Source organism: Oncorhynchus nerka, linkage group LG1 (assembly GCF_034236695.1).
Source record: "Oncorhynchus nerka isolate Pitt River linkage group LG1, Oner_Uvic_2.0, whole genome shotgun sequence".
Classification (NCBI taxonomy): Eukaryota; Metazoa; Chordata; class Actinopteri; order Salmoniformes; family Salmonidae; genus Oncorhynchus; species Oncorhynchus nerka.
The window spans coordinates 35,689,192-35,713,515 of record NC_088396.1 but is presented as its reverse complement, the minus strand read 5'-3'; the positions used below and the strand labels follow the sequence as shown (position 1 = coordinate 35,713,515).

Sequence of the window (24,324 nt, the reverse complement as noted above, 5' to 3'; positions counted from 1 at the left end):
CCTACTTTAAATATTTACCCGTTGAAATGTTTTCTTACAGAAAATATTCCACAGAAAGAGGCACATAGAGTCTTTGTTTGCATCCCAAATGGCACCTAATACCGTATGGGCCCTATATAGGGAATAGGATGCCATTTGGAATATACCCACTGTTTCTGGCATATTGAAGCCATTTACTTTTAGTGTTATCATTGTGACAGTGACAGATGACGTGTGATACCCTGTCTGTGGTGAGCCTGCTGAAGATTGAAGGCCCATGCATCCCGGTCGTGATCATTCTGTAGACTGCTGAAGGGGCTCTAAGGGCCCATGGATTCACATGAGACCCATCACACTGGATATAGTCTATCATCTGCTCTATTGAGAGATGTGACTGATAGAGGATGAGATGAGAGAAAGAGCTGTGGAGTGATAAAGAGGGGGGACAGGAGAGAGTAGGGAGAGACAGAGGTGGAAAGAGAACATTTGAGAGAGAGAGAGAGGTGGAGAGATTATTCACTGTGACACGGTGGGAGAGCAGATCAACATTACTTCTAATCTGGAAACAAAGCAGCTCTTCTCGCGTCCACCCTTTTCCTTCTCTCACCACAGGATGAAAGACACTACATGACTGGTTAAAATGTGGTGTCATGTATTCGCAAACGTTTCTGTGCTTATGTTGCAGTTTGTAGGTTGGATAGGATTGGACAGTTTGGGGGTAGGGTTGGGCAGTTTGGAGATAGGGTTGGACAGTTTAGAGATAGGGTTGGACAGTTTGGGGTTAGGGCTGGACAGTTTGGGGTTAGGGCTGGACAGTTTGGGGGTAGGGTTGGACAGTTTGGAGATAGGGTTGGACAGTTTGGAGATAGGGTTGGACAGTTTGGGGTTAGGGCTGGACAGTTTGGGGTTAGGGCTGGACAGTTTGGGGGTAGGGTTGGACAGTTTGGAGATAGGGTTGGACAGTTTGGAGATAGGGTTGGACAGTTTGGGGTTAGGGCTGGACAGTTTGGGGTTAGGCCTGGACAGTTTGGGGGTAGGGTTGGACAGTTTGGAGATAGGGTTGGACAGTTTGGAGATAGGGTTGGACAGTTTGGGGATAGGGTTGGACAGTTTGGGGTTAGGGCTGGACAGTTTGGGGGTAGGGTTGGACAGTTTGGAGATAGGGTTGGACAGTTTGGGGATAGGGTTGGACAGTTTGGGGTTAGGGTTGGACAGTTTGGGGATAGGGTTGGACAGTTTGGGGATAGGGCTGGACAGTTTAGGGGTAGGGTTGGACAGTTTGGGGATAGGGTTGGACAGTTTGGGGATAGGGTTGGACAGTTTGGGGATAGGGTTGGACAGTTTGGGGATAGGGTTGGACAGTTTGCGGGTAGGGTTGGACAGTTTGGGGATAGGGTTGGACAGTTTGGGGGTAGGGTTGGACAGTTTGGGGGTAGGGTTGGACAGTTTGAGGGTAGGGTTGGACAGTTTGGGGGTAGGGCTGGGTACGGTTGGACAGTTTGGGGGTAGGGTTGGACAGTTTGGGGATAGGGTTGGACAGTTTGGGGTTAGGGTTGGACAGTTTGGAGATAGGGTTGGACAGTTTGGGGATAGGGTTGGACAGTTTGGAGATAGGGTTGGCCAGTTTGGGGGTAGGGTTGGACAGTTTGGGGGTAGGGTTGGACAGTTTGGGGATAGGGTTGGACCGTTTGGGGGTAAGGTTGGACAGTTTGGAGATAGGGTTGGACCGTTTGGGGGTAGGGTTGGACAGTTTGGGGGTAAGGTTGGACAGTTTGGGGATAGGGTTGGACCGTTTGGGGGTAGGGTTGGACAGTTTGGGGGTAAGGTTGGACAGTTTGGGGATAGGGTTGAACAGTTTGGGGGTAAGGTTGGACAGTTTGGGGATAGGGTTGGACCGTTTGGGGGTAGGGTTGGACAGTTTGGGGATAGAGTTGGACCGTTTGGGGGTAGGGTTGGACAGTTTGGGGATAGGGTTGGACCATTTGGGGGTAGGGTTGGACAGTTTGGGGATAGGGTTGGACAGTTTGGGATAGGGTTGGACAGTTTGGGGGTAGGGTTGGACAGTTTGGGGATAGAGTTGGACCGTTTGGGGGTAGGGTTGGACAGTTTGGGGATAGGGTTGTACAGTTTGGGGATAGGGTTGGACCATTTGGGGGTAGGGTTGGACAGTTTGGGGATAGGGTTGGACAGTTTGGGATAGGGTTGGACAGTTTGGGGGTAGGGTTGGACAGTTTGGGGATAGAGTTGGACCGTTTGGGGGTAGGGTTGGACAGTTTGGGGATAGGGTTGTACAGTTTGGGATAGGGTTGGACAGTTTGGGGGTAGGGTTGGACAGTTTGGGGATAGAGTTGGACCGTTTGGGGATAGGGTTGGACAGTTTGGGGATAGGGTTGGACAGTTTGGGGGTAGGGTTGGACAGTTTGGGGATAGAGTTGGACCGTTTGGGGGTAGGGTTGGACAGTTTGGGGATAGGGTTGTACAGTTTGTACACTAAGTGTGAAACTAATTAGCATGTGTCAGTGCTATTGGTGATCCACTGCAGGTGACATCACTTGGTTTCCAAACCATATTGCTGCTGTTACAAATTCAGGACAGGAATTGGTAGGAATTATGTGGAAATAATGAAGAGGTTTGTTTGAGTGGCTTTGAGTGAATGAGAAGGAAAGTGTTTTATTTATTTTATTATGTTGGAAGATTGGCCCAAATATAATTATGTTTTGGATATTCCTGAAATGACATCCATGTTATTTGGGGAATGTATGTTTTGCATAATGTCTTTTGGGCCTATATTTTGTGGAATTTTTTTTGATTGAATTGAAGGTCTGTTTTTAGCATGCCAAGGGAAAGCAGACATTTAGTTTTGCCAAAATGAAATATTTGTCTCATGAGAAAAAATATGGATCGATCAGTGTCTTCATATATTTTCTCCAGACTCTTCCTATTGAGTCTGGAGTAGATTGCATTCATTTTCATCATTTTGTTATTTGCTGTAAATCAAAGGCATCAAGTCTATTTACTCATCACAGTTTGAGTGAACATGCTCTCATCAGAAACTGTTTGAATACTGTAGGTAATGAAGCACTTTGGTTGTGGAGTGACTCCTGATATTTTCTGAGCAGTACGGTTGTAGGGTACTGATTTCTAAAGGTGCATGAACTGAACTGTTGATTACCTGAGAGAAGAGGGTGAACAGAGAGATGTAGCATTGAATTACATTGAGATTATGATGCCATTTTTTTCATTTGACCATCAACGGCAATAAGTTGTTTTAAACATTAAACCACAATATTGCATCCTTAGATGTTATGGTTAAAAAACAGGCTAATGTAAAATAAATTACATTTTATTGCACAAATAAGCTGTCAACTTTATTCCCACAAGCAAACACTCACACACTGACACCTGTAATGAACTGGTTTCAAGCGCAGGGTGCAGCAGGTGTTTATTTGTGAAGGACCACAGGAGGCAGGTAGCTGGGTCCAGGAGCAGGCAGAAGGTCATACACAGGGGGTCCAAAAAGGCAACAGTACAGGCAGGGAAAAGGCTAGTAACGTCATCCGGGAGATCAGGCAATAGGTTGATAACAGGAAATCCAACAGGCTAAAGTACAGGCAGGGAAAAGGCTAGTAACGTCATCCGGGAGATCAGGCAATAGGTTGATAACAGGAAATCCAACAGGCTAAAGTACAGGCAGGGAAAAGGCTAGTAATGTCATCCGGGAGATCAGGCAATGGGTTGATAACAGGAAATCCAACAGGCTAAAGTACAGGCAGGGAAAAGGCTAGTAACGTCATCCGGGAGATCAGGCAATAGGTTGATAACAGGAAATCCAACAGGCTAAAGTACAGGCAGGGAAAAGGCTAGTAACGTCATCCGGGAGATCAGGCAATAGGTTGATAACAGGAAATCCAACAGGCAACAGTACAGGCAGGGAAAAGGCTAGTAACGTCATCCGGGAGATCAGGCAATAGGTAGATAACAGGAAATCCAACAGGCAACAGTACAGGCAGGGAAAAGACTAGTAATGTCATCCGGGAGATCAGGCAATAGGTAGATAACAGGAAATCCAACAGGCAACAGTACAGGCAGGGAAAAGACTAGTAACGTCATCCGGGAGATCAGGCAATAGGTAGATAACAGGAAATCCAACAGGCTAAAGTACAGGCAGGGAAAAGACTAGTAACGTCATCCGGGAGATCAGGCAATAGGTAGATAACAGGAAATCAAACAGGCTAAAGTACAGGCAGGGAAAAGGCTAGTAACGTCATCCGGGAGATCAGGCAATAGGTAGATAACAGGAAATCCAACAGGCTAAAGTACAGGCAGGGAAAAGACTAGTAATGTCATCCGGGAGATCAGGCAATAGGTAGATAACAGGAAATCCAACAGGCTAAAGTACAGGCAGGGAAAAGGCAAAAGGTGTCGTTGGTGAGGCAGGCAAAAACTATCATACACAGGAGGAGTAAATTACGGGAAACCCAGCGCACTGAAGAGCAATGTGTCACAAAACAAACAATACCTCACAATGATGGGGTGCAACGAACTGAACTAAATAGTGTGTGATAATGACATACAGGTGTGTGAGCAGGTGATCAGAATTCAGGTGATTGGGATCTGGAGAGTGAGCTGCGTTCAGGGGATCTATGTGTTTGAGAGTGTGAGCTGTGTTCAGGGGATCAACGTGTTTGAGAGTGTGAGCTGTGTTCAGGGGATCTACGTATTTGAGAGTGTGAGCTGTGTTCAGGGGATCAACGTGTTTGAGAGTGTGAGCTGTGTTCAGGGGATCAACGTGTTTGAGAGTGTGAGCTGTGTTCAGGGGATCTACGTATTTGAGAGTGTGAGCTGTGTTCAGGGGATCAACGTGTTTGAGAGTGTGAGCTGTGTTCAGGGGATCTACGTGTTTGAGAGTGTGAGCTGTGTTCAGGGGATCTATGTGTTTGAGAGTGTGAGCTGTGTTCAGGGGATCTATGTGTTTGAGAGTGTGAGCTGTGTTCAGGGGATCTATGTGTTTGAGAGTGTGAGCTGTGTTCAGGGGATCTATGTGTTTGAGAGTGTGAGCTGTGTTCAGGGGATCTATGTGTTTGAGAGTGTGAGCTGTGTTCAGGGGATCTATGTGTTTGAGAGTGTGAGCTGCGTTCAGGGGATCTATGTGTTTGAGAGTGTGAGCTGTGTTCAGGGGATCTACGTGTTTGAGAGAGTGAGTTGGAAACAGACATTAAAAAACCAAGATATGCATTTATTTTTGACCTCCGGCTTCATATCCTGCTATTAATTAAGTATCGAAATCCCATGTTGCGATTCATTGCCATAATCCGTCATTTCTGGAATGGAAATCCTGGAAAAAAAATGTAATCAAACCGACAACAATGAGGAGGACAAGGGGGGAATAAAGTAATAGAAATGAAGACATTGTGCCTCAGTGACATGTCTCTGCATTCCTCTGAATGCAAATCCACGCTTTAGGGGAAAAACTGCTTTGTACCACAGTATGTCCCATGCTTCACAGAAAGAGAGACAGGGAGAAAGAAAGAAAATAAAGATGATTTAAAGATTATTTCTATGATATGATGTATTATTAAATATGATTTAGTTCTGCCTGTAATGTAGCCTTAATCTCAAATCAAATCCCCATACACAAATCCCATTGTTCTGCTTTTGTCCTTCTCTTCACATTGTCTTTCACAGCATGGTTCCAGCAACTATAGTGGAACCGTAAACAGGCTGGAGCAGTATAGCTCGGCATGGCTTGGTTCAGCTCAGTTAATTAGTGTGAAAAGGGTTTGCAGTCTGCCAGCAATCCAGCCTTGGTCCACTTGAACATCCAGCCAGGTCGGTACAGGTGGCTTTTCTGTGGTTCAGTGGACAGTCAACACAATGCAGTGGTCACATGGAGGTGTTGGCTTCTACTACAGTAACTGTGTGATGTCATTACAGATCACTGATAACTCAGTCATTACCACTCTGCAGAGTGTAATGTACAGCAACAGTTTGAGTTGACCGTACTCAAATCATTTAGTTGGATTGGCATTAAGGTTCCGCAATGGAATAAGAACAATCCAACGTCATTGAAGCGATGTGTGTGTGTCATATCGGGTAGTCAGGGAGCTTATTGAAGCATATGGAGGTTTTGTTTTCAGTGGCTGATGATAAACTGTCCTTTTCACTGGGAAACTGTGCTTGCATCTCAAATGGCACCCTATTCCCTACATGGTGCACTGCTTTTTACTAAAGTCCTATTGGCCCTTGTCAAAAGTAGTGCTCTGTAGGGCATAGTGTATCATTTTGAACACACCCTGCACATCCCACAATACAACTTTAATCTCTTCATGGTGCCCTCAGGGCATAATAACTGTTTATTACCTGGAAACCCCATTTTACCCCCCCCCCCCCCACACACACACACACCTCCCACCGTCCGCCTCCCTCCCTCCTCCAGCCTTTCTGTATGCTCATGCTAACCGTTATTGAAAACACCCAGGCTCATCACATCACACCTGACCTGCATGCGATTTCCTCTTGATAACTGCTCCCCACTCGCTTTGGGTATGTCCCAAATAGCATCCTAATTCTTATGTAGTGCACTACTTTTGATCAAAGACCAATGGGGAATAGGGTGCCATTTGGGATATATCATTTCACTCTCCTGTTAGATCTGTATGCTCCCTCGGCCTCCTGTAATCTAATATCATGTTAGGAGGAATTGTTTGAACAAAATCTCATTTGTCTTTATAGCCTGATGTTGCCTTCAAGCAGATTTTTCTGTTCCTCATCCATCCATTTTCTGAAGGGTAATGGAGGGGAAATAAATAGGAAATAGAATGAAAGTTGGGCTTGGAGAACTACTAACACAAAAAAGGGGGATATGAGTTTAGTTTAGGAAGGAGTAGAAGATGCCTTCCTTGTATTGCTCTGAGGGAAGAAAATGTGAGGCAGAGAGAGACAGACAGAGAGAGAAAAGGAACACGGTTTTCAGAATGGTACGTAAAATGGAGGTAAGATTTTTGAGGGGAGCTGTCTTGGAGGAGACAGGCGTTTGTGTTTAAAGAAGACAGGTATGTCTGTTTTCCTGTGCTGTTGGGTGGTACTTCATGGGTGACTGTGTGCCAAGACTGTGGGAGGATTCTGTCACCCCTATCAAGGCGATGGCTCCCCCTGTCAACTGTGAAGTGGCTGGAAACAGCCCACATTGTCAACATGGTTGGGATTTACTGGTCATGTGGGAGAAGGCAGTGTATCTGGCTGCATCCCAAATGGTACCCCATTCCCTATAGTGTACAACCTTTGACAAGAGCCCATAAGGCGCTGTGAAAAGTAGTGCACTATATAGGGAAAACAGTGCCATTTTGGGACTCTCTTTTTGTCAATCTCTCTCTATATAGCGGGGTAGACCAGAGAGCCATGTGAATATATTATTGATGTTAAATATAGCAAACGTTTACGTAACAATCCTTTTACGCCGCTCTGAATGCAATAATCATTACTCTGCTTGTTTTTAAATGACCTTGAGTACTGGACAAGCTTGTTGTGATTCTTGTTATTGCGTGACAGGGAAGGTCAATATTAGATGTTTGCTTAGAATCACTGCCTATACTGATGGACGAAGCACCACTCAAGCCCACTTTGTGTGTGTGTGTGTGTGCGTGCGTTCGTGCTCGTGTGCGTACGCCTGTGCACATTTTATTTTTAAGTCTGTGTGCTTTGTTTTGATTTAATTGATATGTCAGTGTGTTTTGGGCTATCCTGTCAGCAGCAGCAGCTGACAGGGCAGATGTCTCCTGTCATAGTGGGGGTAAAAGGTGTTCGATGGGTGGAAAAGACGGGCTTTAATTACGCAGCAGGAGTCTACTCAGTAGCTTGGCCACACGCTAACAGGGACTCATCTGCCCACTGGTCCTCTGCCCACTCACTCACTCACTCACTCACTCACTCACTCACTCACTCACTCACTCACTCACTCACTCACTCACTCACTCACTCACTCACTCACTCACTCACTGTTTATTTCACTCACTCACTCATTCACTCATTCACTCACTCACTCACTTACTCACTCTTCAGTAGTCCTACCAGGCTGGACCCACCAACCACAGAGCATCTGTATCTCACAGCTCACTAGCCAAGGACTGACATGTAGTGTAAAGCCAAGATCTTTGTCACCGTATGTGATGTGCCAAATTATGATGTGTAGTGATGAGTGTAGCCAAATGCTAATAAAACACCAGATTCTAGATGTAGAAAATGTCTGTGTTCTCATTGGCATCACAGACCATAAACATGTTGGTGGAACTAATAAATACACTGAGTAAAGTCTTATTTCAATGTTTTGGATGGATCACATTCATCACTTACTCTGTAAAACATGTATATCTAATATACCTCCCCCTCTCTCTGCAGTATGCGCGGGCACAGAGAACAAGCTGAGTACTCTGTCGGACCTGGAGCAGCAGTACCGCACCTTGAGAAAGTACTACGAGAACTGTGAGGTTGTCATGGGTAACCTTGAGATCACCAGCATCGACCGCTCCAGAGACCTCTCCTTCCTCAGGGTAAGATCTGACACTACCATCCCTTCTTAGAATGACTTCTAGAATCACACATAGGAAATGTTCTGGAATCACACCTGGAAGTGTTTTGGAATCACACCTGGAAGTGTTCTGGAATCACACCTGGAAGTGTTCTGGAATCACACCTGGAAGTGTTCTGGAATCACACCTGGAAGTGTTCTGGAATCACACCTGGAAGTGTTCTGGAATCACACCTGGAAGTGTTTTGGAATCACACCTGGAAGTGTTCTGGAATCACACCTGGAAGTGTTCTGGAATCACATCTGGAAGTGTTTTGGAATCACACCTGGAAGTGTTTTGGAATCACGTAGTTGAACATATCAGTGTCTGTTCAATCAACTTTGCAACCAGCCATTGTCCATTCAATCTTGTTGGTCAGATATTGTTTTACTCCTAGGTCCTCTCTTACCAATCAGCTAGGCTGTCTGTAATAATCAGACCCTCATCCTCTGCAGCTCTGATCTCTAAGTACCAAGAACTGATTGTCTCCATGTTCTCTTCTGCTTGGTGGGAGACATCATGAAATTATGATGACCTGATTAATTATCTCTGATTCAACACAATCCATATCGTATTTGATTAGAGATGTTTCAGAGATGTAGAATGAATCATAATTAAATGTTTGGGATTGGTTGGGATTGGATTGGTGGAGAGGGAGGTGGAGTGCTTGTAGGTTAGATGAGGGACCAGTGGTGTAATCACTTACTTGACCCAACACACACACACACATCATTCAGTATGTTCAACTGGCTATAGATGATCTCTCCTGCCCCTACCTCTCAAGCACATCTCCCACATCACCACCGGTTAGCACGTTCTCAACTTATTACCTACACTGAAAAAAATGCAGCTTCTTAAATGGTTCTTCCTCAGCTCTTAAAGTTCCTAGGAGAACTCTTTCCCCATAAAGAAACTTAAGTTAAGAGTGGGTTTCTTGACATGGTACTATGGTTCTTCAGAATTCTTGAATGTTCCTGAAACGTGTCCTTTTCATAGCACCCTGCAAATTGGCCAGTGTTAACTAGTCTTGATTTTTCAGTGGAACATTTATAGATTTGATTCAAGAGTTAAATGAACACTCAGCGGTGTAAAATGACCCCAGTGTTAATAACCAGTATTGAACCAAAACCACGCGTATCCTTATTTCCAAGCATGCTCTATTGCAGGTTGATTTTAACAATTGTTTATTTCAATATCTTCGTTTTTGCATGTACATTGATTGGTTAATTCATCGTATGCTACTCAAATGTGATTTTGTTTAATTAACTAGGCAAGTCAGTTAAGAACAAATTCTTATTTACAATGACGGCCTACACCGGCCAAACCCGGACGACGCTGGGCCAATTGTGTGGCGCCCTATTGGACTCCCAATCACGGCCGGTTGTGATACAGCCTGGATTCAAACCAGGGTGTCTGTAGTGACTCCTCAAGCACTGAGATGCAGTGCCTTAGACCGCTGCGCCACTCGGGAGCCCAAATGGCATAAATATTTTGAAACTATTCCAATCACTTACTTGCACTTATCGCACCAGTTACAAAAATTGTTGTTCCAGTTTAGATGTTTAAGGTAGATGTTTAAGGTTGTTTAAGGTAGATGTTTAAGGTTGTTTAAGGTAGATGTTTAAGGTTGTTTAAGGTAGATGTTTAAGGTAGATGTTTAAGGTTGTTTAAGGTAGATGTTTAAGGTAGATGTTTAAGGTAGATGTTTAAGGTTGTTTAAGGTAGATGTTTAAGGTTGTTTAAGGTAGATGTTTAAGGTAGATGTTTAAGGTTGTTTAAGGTAGATGTTTAAGGTTGTTTAAGGTAGATGTTTAAGGTAGATGTTTAAGGTTGTTTAAGGTAGATGTTTAAGGTAGATGTTTAAGGTTGTTTAAGGTAGGTGTTAGGTAGATGTTTAAGGTAGATGTTTAAGGTTGTTTAAGGTAGATGTTTAAGGTAGATGTTTAAGGTTGTTTAAGGTAGATGTTTAAGGTTGTTTAAGGTAGATGTTAGGTAGATGTTTAAGGTAGTCTCATATCTAAATCCTCCCAACTCTGTCAGTCATTCTGAATGCAGATTGCAGCTGAATTCAAATGTTGGATATGTGCTGTGTGCTGCTGACTGCATGATTGTGTGTGTTGTAATGGGGTGGTTTGGCTGGGTGGTTGTCTGAACCCCCAAGCACTTTATGAGGTGGTGCTTTAACCTAGTAGAAGGAAACACAATCTCCTGTAAGACCAGAGGCCACAGAGGACTTTGTATCAATGTATTTAACATTGATTACCTGATCGATATTTAGACATAGAGACACCTCATCAAGTTTACCGGGTCTATGTGTTACGATTCAGAAATAAATATAACACCCATAGTCAAAATGACTTGATGAATTGCTTGAATCCTTTTTTAATCTGAGTCTTAGTTTGTTTTAAAACTAATTATTTGACTGTGTAAGTCAGCATTGTTTATATTTGGGGCCAGTAATTATGTTATGATCTACTGTTAGGTATCAAAACCGAGTCAGCTTTTCTTTATTACTAAAAGTGAGCCATTCATATCAACTTTTGTTGAAACATTCTTCCTGTTCTGTAAAAGCCATGCAGCTGTGTGGTCTCTAGAATACAACAATGCATAACATAGGCAGTTGTACATAACAAAACAAAACTGAGGCATTTATGCCCTTCTGTGTTCCCCAAAACAAACAATGTCGACAAATATATCTCCTTACCCCCCGCGGCAAAAAACCAAACTCCATAGTGTGGCGTGCAGTGGAGGGAAGCAGTCCAGTGTTTCCATTGGCCCCCTGCAGAGGAAATAGGACCATGGGACACTGTGAGGGGTTGTGGGTAAGAGAGGAAGCAGAAAGTGATGCTGAATGGAGTATTGAACTATTGTTCAACTCTGCTGAAATCTACAATCCTACTCTGAATAATCAGCTTTTATTTTGTTGCAGCTTGCTGTTATAGAACTCATAAGGGAATGAACATAGAGCCAGGTGGTGATGGGGTTTAGGCCCTTGGTTACAAGCGCTTGCTAGTACAAACTGCTACTTCCTTACCTGAACATATAACAGGAGGCTGGTTGCTGCTAGTTTACAAAATGGTCCCATGTGGCTCTGTGCACATGCCAGGTCCTCCAGAATCTTAAGGCTTCACAATTAACGAGGGTTAATTGGACATGCTAATTAGGAACACAGGGTGCCAAGCAACAAGGGAGCAGGGAGGAGGGCAAGGTGCTGTGTATTTTTGGGTTTTTAAGCACATTATTATTTTAAAACACATTAATAATATGCCGTCCCTCGGGCAGAAGAGGTGGAGGAAAACTTCACCTTAAAGAGGGGGAGAGGAGTAAAGGAAAACCTAGCTAGAAGCTTCTTTCCTTTCTGTCTGGCTGTCTAGTGGTGTGGCTGGCTGGCTGGCAATGTCCTGGGTGATTGAAAGTGATGCTTGTGCTTTGCCACCTTTTTAAAATAGCAAGAGATTAATGGTCACATCCCAAACAAGCAGAACAGCTTTAGCAGTAAATAGAGTCCATCTTCTGAACTGCCTCCATACTGCTGATGAATCGAGACCCAGCTATAAGATTAATAACTGGAATTCTTCCCCAAGATCGTCTTTTTTCTGGGTCTATTTTTTCTTTTGTGTATTGAATCTGACTTATTTGTGAATGTGTGTTTCTCGCACACAAATGCAAGCTTGCAGCACATGCATTTAATTTCCACATGAGGGTTCACAGATAGGTAACACTTAGCCCTCTTACTTTCTATTTTCCCTTAATTCAGTTGTGTGCGTATGAGATGAGGTCGTCCAGTAATCCACCTGAGAAGGCCTTCACCATTCCCTGACCCTGATGTCACTGTCCCCTTGTAACCACTACAACTCTGCCACGTTATGTTTCCTGTCCATCTACAAGAGTAGCTTGCTTGAGTCACTACCATAACATGTTGTAAGCCTCATAGCAAGACATGATGAAGGCTCATACATGCGTATAACAATAATGAAGAATTATACCTTCATGCTTTACACAATTGCCTATGAATGAATCTATAGACAGACCTCCTTCCAGCACAAAGCCCTCTTACTCCTCCAGCCTATCAGTCCCCTGCCGGGCAAATAGTGGCTTCCTGCCATGTGTATCTAGTGTTAAATGGAGTAAAAAGAAGTGCATTACTTTTGACCAAAGATCTATGGACACTGTTCAAAACTAGTGCTCTATAAAAGGAATAGGCCACTATTTGGGATGCAGCCCATAGTGTTAATTATACCAATATCATTTACAAATGGAAAATGGAAATATTCCCATTATGTTTCACATCATTAGCTTGACGATTAGACACTGGGAGAGACGGGCGGGCAGGCAGAGGTGGGGGGGTGGGGTCAGACAAGAAATAGGATGTAGTAGATGTTGTGTTGCCATGGCGCCGTGTTGTAAGTACTGTAGAAGACCACTGTCTGAGTCCCCTTTTAATGCTATCTCTCTTTCTCTCTCTATCGTTCTCTCTCCCCCGGACTCTCACTCTGTCCTTATATTGCCATCTCTCTCTCTCTCCCTCTCTCTCTCTCTCTCATTCTCCCTCCCCTGCCTTTTTTTTAGCCTTCAGACTGAAGTAGTCTGCTACAGGCTCTTCTAAAAAGGGACCATGCTCTAGTTATAGCCCTTTGATGCCTGTAATCTAAAGTGATCACTTAGCGTCTAGATAACAATGTCATTATGATATAAACCAGATGGAAATATACCAGTTAGATCGCTATAGGATCAAGTTACATGTTTTGGTCAGTACAGTGTCAGTACCAGTGTCATGCTAAAGATAATGGTGATCATGTTGCGGTTTCTGTAGTCACTACAGAGGAGGTTGGTGCTAGTCATTTAAGTTCTACAACTGGGGTTGTTTGTAGTCTACAGGACCACGTTTCCACTTACCAAATGCATCTGTTGGTGTTTGCCGCTATAGAAATCCTCTGTGTTGTAACACCCAGTAGCACATAATGCAGTTATGGCCCCATGTCAATCACTAGGCAACTCAAATTAAAACATAACTACATAGACATTAAAACTCCATTTGAAAAGTAGTTAAGTGAATATTAGTGTTCTATATATATGAGGAGACTGGGCTGATTGGGTTGGGCAAATTTAGACAACTTCATAAGTGGCCCTTAGAGTAGCAGTCAGCCCCCTAGTGTTATCCTGACCCTGTGCGCTCCAGAGGACAAAGGTCAAATAGGGGTTAATGAGCCTGGAGAACACAGAGAAGCAGAGGAGACATTTAAAGTAGTCTGTCCCCAGCCAGTTGACTGAACTCATGATAGGAGGAGCTGTCTGCATTAATGACAGCAGACTCCTACCACTCTGCATCCAAATAGGCACATGGTAAGAGTGAGACTCATGGTTAGAGACTTTGACCTTTATTTCTGACTCACCCTCCACCTCTTATTTTGTGGGTCATCCTCTTTCTCTGCCTGTCCGTCCTCTACCTATCTGCAGCCTCTGTCCTGCTACATCCTGTCTCTCCTCTACCTATCTGCAGCCTCTGTCCTGCTACATCCTGTCCCTCCTCTACCTATCTGCAGCCTCTGTCCTGCTACATCCTGTCCCTCCTCTACCTATCTGCAGCCTCTGTCCTGCTACATCCTGTCCATCCTCTACCTATCCTACAGCCTCTGTGCTGCTACATCCTGTCCAGCCTCTACCTATCCTACAGTCTCTGTGCTGCTACATCCTGTCCAGCCTTTACCTATCCTACAGCCTCTGTGCTGCTACATCCTGTCCAGCCTCTACCTATCCTACAGCCTCTGTGCTGCTACAGCCTGTCCAGCCTCTACCTATCTGCAGCCTCTGTCCTGCTACATCCTGTCCCTCCTCTACCTATCTGCAGCCTCTGTCCTGCTACATCCTGTCCATCCTCTACCTATCCTACAGCCTCTGTGCTGCTACATCCTGTCCATCCTCTACCTATCCTACAGTCTCTGTGCTGCTACATCCTGTCCAGCCTTTACCTATCCTACAGCCTCTGTGCTGCTACATCCTGTCCAGCCTCTACCTATCCTACAGCCTCTGTGCTGCTACAGCCTGTCCAGCCTCTACCTATCCTACACCCTCTGTCCTGCTACAGCCTGTCCAGCCTCAACCTATCCTACAGCCCCTGTCCTGCTACAGCTTGTCCAGCCTCTACCTATCCTATAGCCTCTGTCTTGCTACAGCCTGTCCATCCTCTACCTATCCTGCAGCCTCTGTTCTGCTACAGCCTGTCCAGCCTCTACCTATCCTACAGCCTCTGTCCTGCTACATCCTGTCCAGCCTCTACCTATCCTACAGCCTCTGTCCTGCTACATCCTGTCCAGCCTCTACCTATCCTACAGCCTCTGTGCTGCTACAGCCTGTCCAGCCTCTACCTATCCTACAGCCTCTGTTCTGCTACAGCCTGTCCAGCCTCTACCTATCCTACAGCCTCTGTCCTGCTACATCCTGTCCAGCCTCTACCTATCCTACAGCCTCTGTCCTGCTACATCCTGTCCAGCCTCTACCTATCCTACAGCCTCTGTGCTGCTACATCCTGTCCAGCCTCTACCTATCCTACAGCCTCTGTGCTGCTACAGCCTGTCCAGCCTCTACCTATCCTACAGCCTCTGTGCTGCTACAGCCTGTCCAGCCTCTACCTATCCCACAGCCCCTGTCCTGCTACATCCTGTCCATCCTCTACCTATCCTACAGCCTCTACATCCTGTCCAGCCTCTACCTATCCTACAGCCTCTGTGCTGCTACAGCCTGTCCAGCCTCTACCTATCCCACAGCCTCTGTCCTGCTACAGCCTGTCCAGCCTCTACCTATCCTACAGCCTCTGTCCTGCTACATCCTGTCCAGCCTCTACCTATCCTACACCCTCTGTCCTGCTACAGCCTGTCCAGCCTCTACCTATCCTACACCCTCTGTCCTGCTACAGCCTGTCCAGCCTCTACCTATCCTACAGCCCCTGTCCTGCTACAGCTTGACCAGCCTCTACCTATCATATAGCCGCTGTCTTGCTACAGCCTGTCCATCCTCTACCTATCCTGCAGCCTCTGTTCTGCTACAGCCTGTCCAGCCTCTACCTATCCTACAGCCTCTGTCCTGCTACATCCTGTCCAGCCTCTACCTATCCTACAGCCTCTGTCCTGCTACATCCTGTCCAGCCTCTACCTATCCTACACCCTCTGTCCTGCTACAGCTTGTCCAGACTCTACCTATCCTATAGCCTCTGTCTTGCTACAGCCTGTCCATCCTCTACCTATCCTGCAGCCTCTGTTCTGCTACAGCCTGTCCAGCCTCTACCTATCCTACAGCCTCTGTCCTGCTACATCCTGTCCATCCTCTACCTATCCTACAGCCTCTGTCCTGCTACATCCTGTCCAGCCTCTACCTATCCTACAGCCTCTGTGCTGCTACAGCCTGTCCAGCCTCTACCTATCCTACAGCCTCTGTTCTGCTACATCCTGTCCAGCCTCTACCTATCATGCAGCCTCTGTTCTGCTACAGCCTGTCCAGCCTCTACCTATCCTACAGCCTCTGTCCTGCTACATCCTGTCCAGCCTCTACCTATCCTACAGCTTCTGTCCTGCTACATCCTGTCCAGCCTCTACCTATCCTACAGCCTCTGTGCTGCTACAGCCTGTCCAGCCTCTACCTATCCTGCAGTCTCTGTTCTGCTACATCCTGTCCAGCCTCTACCTATCCTACAGCCTCTGTCCTGCTACATCCTGTCCAGCCTCTACCTATCCTATAGCCTCTGTCTTGCTACAGCCTGTTCAGTCTCTACCTATCCTACAGCATCTGTCCTGCTACAGTCATGGTTCGGGAAGGACTCTTACTCTCTGTTCCTGTTTCTCTTCTTTCTCTCTCTCTCTCTCTCTCTCTCTCTCTGTTCCTTTCTCTCTCTTCCTCTCTTCAACACCCCTCTACCATCCTCTCTACCTTTTTCCCTCCCTTCCTCCCTCACAGTATATCGCTCCTCTTCTTCTCTTCACTTTTGACAGGCTTGTTATTTGTCCCCCTGGCGTGGTTCGTTGGTGATTGTAGGTTGCCTGCCGGTTTATCCTATTCCCTACATAATGCACTACTTTGTTGTAGGATGCCATTTGGGACGCAGATCAGATTACATCCCCCTGATCCTCAGCACCCTTCATTATTAATGAATACTGATGAAGTGTTGGGGAGCTCATGTCTTTGAGGCCCGCCTAGATTGGATTGACAATTGCAATTAGCATGCTCTCAAGATCATTTCCATCACTTTAATTTGACATGAATAAGGACAGAGAAAGAGAGACCACCCTGCGCAATGAAAGAGGGTAAGAAAGAGGGTGGGAGGGGGTCTGAAGGCAATTGAGGGGTCCTGTGTAAGTTTTTCTCTTGGATCTCCATCTGTTACCTGACACTGATGGTGGTCAGGACAGACACAGTTGGAGGACTAGGCAGAGGGAAGCCTGATGCCACTATCCACTAGCTTTAGATTGATTTTACCTGTTCCATTCAGGAAAACATTACTGCAGGCGGGGGGTAGTAGGTGGTAGATGGGAGTTTGTGTGTGTTTGTGTGTGCGTGCGTGCATGTGTGTGGCCAGGGTGTGAGGTAATTGACAAGAAATGTGACAGGACATAACTTACTCTTTACCATGGTGACAGTCGCTGACACACCCACTCCCTCTGAATGATTATTTTGGAGAACGATGGTAGGTGTGTGTCTGTGCGAGTGTGCTTCTGTGTATTTGTGTGTGTGTGCGTGCATGCATGCGTGTGTGTGTGTGTGTATGCGTGTGCTCTTTAATGAGTCCTTGCGTTTGTGTGACCTTCCGCTTGTGTGTGTGTACGTGCATGTGTGTGTATATGTGTGTATAATCTTGCACAGTACACATTTTAAAACTTGATATCACACTATCTTCCAGGCTGACTGACGGATACATTTTCTCTCTGTGGCCCTGCTGGTCTTGGGGGGGTCACATCTCTTCCCTGTCTGTCAGGGTCCTGCCACTGGGATAGATAGATATTCGGAAAGTATTCAGACCCTTAGACTTTTTCTACATTTTGTTACGTTACAGCCTTATTCTAAAATGTATTTTAAAAACTGACAAATTGAAGACATTTTTGCAAATTTATAAAACATTAAAAACATAAATACCTTATTTACATAAGTATTCAGCCCCTTTGCTATGAGACTCGAAATTGAGATCAGGTGCATCCTGTTTCCATTCTTTTCAACTGGATTGGAGTCCATCTGTGGTAAATTCAAATAATTGGACATGATTTGGAAAGGCACACAGGTGTGTATATAATGTCCCACAGTTGAAAATGCATGTCAGAGCAAAAAACAAGCCATGAAGTCGAAGGAATTGTCCGTAAAGCTCCGAGATAGAATTGTGTCGAGGCAAAGATCTGTGGAAGGGTACCAAAACATTTCTGCAGCATTGAAGGTCCACAAGAACACAGTGGCCTCCATCATTCTTAAATGGGAAAAAGTTACCTAGAGCTAGCCACACGGCAAAAATGAGCAATCAGGGGTGAAAGGCCATGGTCATGGAGTTGACCAAGAACCCGATGGTCACTCTGACAGAGCTCCAGAGTTCCTCTGTGGAGATGGGAGAAACTTCCAGAAAGACAACCATCTCTGCAGCACTCCACCAATCAGGCCTTTATGGTAGAGTGGCCAGACTGAAGCCACTTTCAGTAAAAGGCATATGACAGCCTGCTTGGAGTTTGCCAAAAGGCACCTAAAACCCAAGCGTCACATCTGGAGGAAACCTGGCACCATCTCTACAGTGATGTATGGTGATGGCAGCATCATGCTATGGGGATGTTTTTCAGCGGCAGGGACTTGGAGACTAGGCAGGATCGAGGAAAAGATTAATGGAGCTACGTACAGAGAGATCACTGATGAAAACCTGCTCCAGAGCACTCAGGTTCACCTTCCAACAACCCTGTGTCGCAGCCGGCCTCGACCGGGAGACCCATGAGTCGGCGCACAATTGGCCCAGCATTGTCTGAGTTAGGGGAGGGTTTGGCCGGCCGGGATGTCCTTGTCCCATCGCAAGAGGAAGAGGTGGAGGAGATTTTAGTCAGGGAAGAGGAGGAGGAGGAGATTTCAGTCGGGAAGAGCAGGAGTAGGAGGATATTTCAGTCAGGGAAGAGGAGGAGGATGAGATTTCAGTCAGGGAAGAGGAGGAGATTTCAGTCAGGGAAGAGGAGGAGGAGGAGGAGATTTCAGTCAGGGAGGAGGGGGAGATTTCAGTCAGGGAAGAGGAGGAGATTTCAGTCATGGAAGAGGAGGAGGAGGAGATTTCAGTCAGGGAAGAGGAGGAGATTTCAGTCAGGGAAGAGGAGGAGGAGGAGATTTCAGTCAGGGAAGAGGAGGAGGAGGAGGAGAGTTCAGTCAGGGAAGAGGAGGAGAGTTCAGTCAGGGAAGAGGAGGAGGAGGAGGAGAGTTCAGTCAGGGAAGAGGAGGAGGAGGAGGAGAGTTCAGTCAGGGAAGAGGAGGAGGAGGAGATGCTAGAGATGTGGTAAGACAGACAAGACCTTGAGCTACCAGTATTTTATGTGTGACTGGAGGAGTCTCGCCTGTCTTTGACTGTTCTCTCGTGTCTGTGTTCTAGGGCTGTATTCAAAGAGTGTAGGATTGTACACCCTATCCAAAGTGTCTATATTATTGTATTCATTATGATCTAAAACAGATCCTAGATGAGCAATAAGGATGTCTCATTAAAGACAATGTCCGTCTCTCTCTCTCTCTCTCTCTCTCTCTCTCTCTCTCTCTCTCTCTCTCTCCAGCATGACATATCATTGGCATACTCTCTGTAAGGGAGTGCATTCAATGTGCATACAACTATGATCAGTGCAAACTATGTTTCATCTGAAAGGCTGGAGGAGATAATGTCCTGAGAATAGCTGTGAAGGACAAAGCAGATAAACATTGGAAATGAAGAATAATTATGTGGTGGGGAGGGTGTAACAGCTGGGACGCAGAGCATCATTTGATCAGGAATGCTTGTGCACTACAACACTCAAGATCACCTGCTCGAGCAGGCTGGCTGCAGTCGCCGCTGGTGACGGAGGATCCATCTTGTTTTGTCGTGTGTGTCTGTGTTTGAGTGTGTTTGCGTGCGTCTGACTGTATGTGTGTGTATTCAGTAGACTGTAGCCACTGACAATCCTCTGTTTTTATTGCTGTGTCTTCCTCGAGGGCTCGTGATTGGTCGTTGGGATTATGATTGGTTGGATCCAGTTCTTCAGTATGACCTTGTTTTCAACAGTCAACTGAGGGGAGCGAGGCTTGTGTCTTGTTGTGGAGCTAGGCTGAGTTCCAAATGGCACCCTATTCCTTAAAAAGTCAGCTACTTTTGCCCAGAGCCCATAGCGCACTGGTCAAAAGAAGTGCACTAAATAGGGAATACGGTGTAATTTGGGATACAGTCTCAGTGGAAAAGAGAGAGAATATATGAAACCATCAACTATCTTCATTGCATCAAATTCATATCTTCTTATTTCTCCACTCCATTGGTCTGTATGCATGGCAGTGTCTCAAAATCACTCTATTTCCTATATAATGCACAACCTTTGACCAGGGCCCATGTACGATGTAGGGAATAGGGTGCCATTTCAGATACACTCAGCCCATGACTTCCCTCACCATCAATTCCTTTCGTCATCTCAACACAGATGTTGTTGCATTTCAAGGTGAAAACAACAGCTTGCATTGAGGCTCCATATTCCATTCGTCATGACAACAGGGACGTACATTTTATTATCGTATCACCCCTCTGGGAATGCTTTGCTCTCTCTTCAGCTAACCACGCCAGCAGAATCCTTTGTTGTTTTCTTCCTCAGTGTTTAATACGCACGCACGCACGCACGCACTCACACACACATACACACACACACACACACACCTCTATTTTCCCCACTTTGCACACTAACTAGTCATTGTTTGAATAAAAAGTCATTAGGATTACATAGCCATTTAGCTAAGTGACATTGGGTGTAATTGTACCATCCATCACATCCTGTGTAATAACACACTCGGAGGAGCTAAATGTTGATTAGCCTTCTGCCAATTTCACTTGTGGACGGAAATAATGACTGGGGAGAAGGAGAAATGGGGGGGATGTAGAGGGGATGAGGGAGCGAGGCGATGTTAAGGTCAGAGGCGTTGACCTATGCAGGCCAAACTAACTTCAGTAAAACAACAAACTAATATCATTGTTGTTGCAAGCTAAACTCATAGCTACCGCCGGGGGCCGGGCAACAGGCAGTCACCCCCTCCCCACCCTGGTCTTTAATCTAACCTCCTCTTGCTCTCTCCCTTTTCATCTCTTTTTTTCAGTACTTTGCGTTCCACCTCTTTCAACTTTCAGTTGTCTTTATAATTATGTGGCTTTTCTAGATTTGATTTATCTTTCCTCTAACTTCTCCCTCTCTAATTTCTCTTAGTTCTCCCTTCCCCTCTCTAATTTCTCTTAGTTCTGCCTTCCCCTCTCTAATTTCTCTTAGTTCTGCCTTCCCCTCTCTAATTTCTCTTAGTTCTGCCTTCCCCCTCTCTAATTTTTCCCTTTGATGGTTAATATGGCTGGTTGTGAGGAGAGCAATCATCTGCATCCCAAATGGCACCCTATTCCCTATATGTGACTCTTCAGTAAACTATGCATATGTCGCATGTCACTACTTCACAGAAGTGGCATTTGAACATAAACATTTTTTTTTTTAAATCAAAATGCTTTTTTTTGTCAGGATTGCCTTCTGGAACATATGAACATTTATGTGCCTTAATAACGAACTTGTTTTCCATCCATAAATATGAATGCAATTGTTAAATTATGAGCCTAGCTAGTTTAGCTACGAAAAAAGTCAGGAACCTTCGCATTAGCCAAGATTGGCTGAGATAATGGATGGGCTGGCCATCCGGGAGATAAGTTTGGATCGGTCTGCCATGTAACATGCTTATGTCTGTAATGTGAGCTGTTCAGTATGTGTTGATAGTCCTTTCTACCTCGCTGTTTGTGAAAGCCATCGAGAACTTCAAAATGTTTGATATGTTTCTCAACAATGTTGATGCCTGAATTTAGCAGGCACTGTCAACAGATCAGTAGGAAAAAGTGAAGGCCTACTTTCTGCACACACCACGGTCAGTGTGAACCGGAGTGACTTGACACAACGCTGGCCAAACAAGAGGTATCTACAAACAAAATGGAGTTAAATGGTTCCAGTCTGCCGTGAAGCGTTCATCCATGTATATGGTAAGAGTCTAGCTACATTTTCAGATACATTTTATTAAAGTTAAAGCATACTGTTAGTTAGCTAGCGAATGTTAGCTTGCTTGCTTGCTAGCTAACGTTACGTACAGTGGGGAGAACAAGTATTTGATACACTGCCGATTTTGCAGGTTTTCCTACTTACAAAGCATGTAGAGGTCTGTAATTTTTATCATAGGTACACCTCAACTGTGAGAGATGGAATCCAGAAAAAAATCCAGAAAATCACATTGTATGATTTTTAAGTAATTAATTTGCATTTTATTGCATGACATACGTATTTGATCACCTACCAACCAGTAAGAATTCTGGCTCTCACAGACCTGTTTTTATTTAAGAAGCCCTCCTGTTCTCCACTCATTACCTGTATTAACTGCACCTGTTTGAACTCGTTACCTGTATAAAAGACTCCTGTCCGCACACTCAATCAAACAGACTCCAACCTCTCCACAATGGCCAAGACCAGGGAGCTGTGTAAGGACATCAGGGATAAAATTGTAGACCTGCACAAGGCTGGGATGGGCTACAGGACAATAGGCAAGCAGCTTGGTGAGAAGGCAACAACTGTTGGCGCAATTGTTAGAAAATGGAAGAAGTTCAAGATGACGGTCAATCACCCTTGGTCTGGGGCGCCATGCAAGATCTCACCTCGTGGGGCATCAATGATCATGAGGAAGGTGAGGGATCAGCCCAGAACTACACGGCAGGACCTGGTCAATGACCTGAAGAGAGCTGGGACCACAGTCTCAAAGAAAACCATTAGTAACACACTACGCCGTCATGGATTAAAATCCTGCAGCTCATGCAAGGTCCCCCTGCTCAAGCCAGCGCATGTCCAGGCCCGTCTGAAGTTTGCCAATGACCATCTGGATGATCCAGAGGAGGAATGGGAGAAGGTCATGTGGTCTGATGAGACAAAAATAGAGCTTTTTGGTCTAAACTCCACTCGCCGTGTTTGGAGGAAGAAGAAGGATGAGTACAACCCCAAGAACACCATCCCAACCGTGAAGCATGGAGGTGGAAACATCATTCTTTGGGGATGCTTTTCTGCAAAGGGGACAGGACGACTGTGCCGTATTGAGGGGAGGATGGATGGGGCCATGTATCGCGAGATCTTGGCCAACAACCTCCTTCCCTCAGTAAGAGCATTGAAGATGAGTCGTGGCTGGGTCTTCCAGCATGACAACGACCCAAAACACACAGCCAGGGCAACTAAGGAGTGGCTCCGTAAGAAGGATCTCAAGGTCCTGGAGTGGCCTAGCCAGTCTCCAGACCTGAACCCAATAGAACATCTTGGGAGGGAGCTGAAAGTCCGTATTGCCCAGCGACAGCCCCGAAACCTGAAGGATCTGGAGAAGGTCTGTATGGAGTAGTGGGCCAAAATCCCTGCTGCACTAACCAGGACGATGCTGGGCCAATTTTGCACCGCCCTATGGGACTTCCAATCACCGGTTGTGATACAGCCTGGAATCAAACCAGTTTCTGTAGTGACGCCTCTAGCACTGAGATGCAGTGCCTTAGAACGCTGCGCCACTCGGCAGCCCCAACAGCTTTCCTTCATGACCCATCATGTGTGTCAGGTAAGCGTCATCTAATATCTATAAAATATTTTTATCTGGACACTTTCTGTTTTTGATATTGCTACTTTACATGTAACCATTTCAGTGTATCGTTTACACCTTCTGTATCCTGTGTATGTGACAAATAAATAAATACGATTTTATTTGATATAGTGTGTGTTTACCGCATGGCCTGACATGTGAATCCTTAAAGAAATGGGTGGGGCTAATGCTTAATTAAGAAGGTGTGAACGATGCTGAATGGGTGTGGACAAAGGAGAGTTCTCCAATAGGTGTACCAAAACATTCAAGTGCCAGTTTCTCAAAAGTGGGGTTCCACGTTGATCAACTTTCAAAGCAAAATTACTTTCCCATTGTTCCTCAACTGCAGTGTATGATATACCATATTCTAACTCTGAGTCTCTACTTTTATCCAATGTAAAAAACACCATTTCAAATTTTGCTACATAAGACTGAATTTAGGCGGTCGGTCACATATAGTGCACTACTTTAGACCAGGGCTCATATGGGTGCCGCTCGTTGTGTATTGTACCAACTTAATAAAGACAACCAGGGTGTGTAGTGTTCCTTCTTCCATAACCTCCTCTTCAAGCCGAACCCCTGAAATCCAATTAATCTAGACAATCAATGTGTCCTAAATTGCACCCTATTCCCTATAGAGTGCACTACTTTTGACCAGCACCCTATCTACTTTTCACCATGTCCCTATAGGGTGCAGTATATAGAGAATATGGTGCCATTTGGGACAAAAGCAAGCAGAAATCGGTCTTGTTCTGTTCAGTAGTCCTAGCCCAGCCCCGCCCCCAGCATTGTATTGTATTGAGGTATTAAAAGCAACCCCTAAACTCGAACTCTCGATTTAGAGAGTGAGTGAACCCTACCCATTGCAATGACCTCTCTGCCCCATGTAGTGATGCGCATTCCGACTCTCTTGAGTGAGCTGGCTCGTTCTGTCTCAGCT

General features: G+C 45.4%; 1 protein-coding gene across 1 annotated transcript in view; it reads left to right on the top strand.

The window, feature by feature from the left end:
• The first annotated feature begins 7,696 nt into the window (after positions 1–7,696).
• The window catches only part of LOC115113735 (receptor tyrosine-protein kinase erbB-4-like), a 305,373-nt gene continuing 288,745 nt past the window's right edge, over positions 7,697–24,324 (top strand). The window contains exons 1-2 of the mRNA XM_065013396.1: positions 7,697–7,775; positions 8,374–8,525. Coding sequence (XP_064869468.1) covers positions 7,697–7,775; positions 8,374–8,525 — 231 coding nt within the window. The remainder of the gene's footprint in view (positions 7,776–8,373; positions 8,526–24,324) is intronic.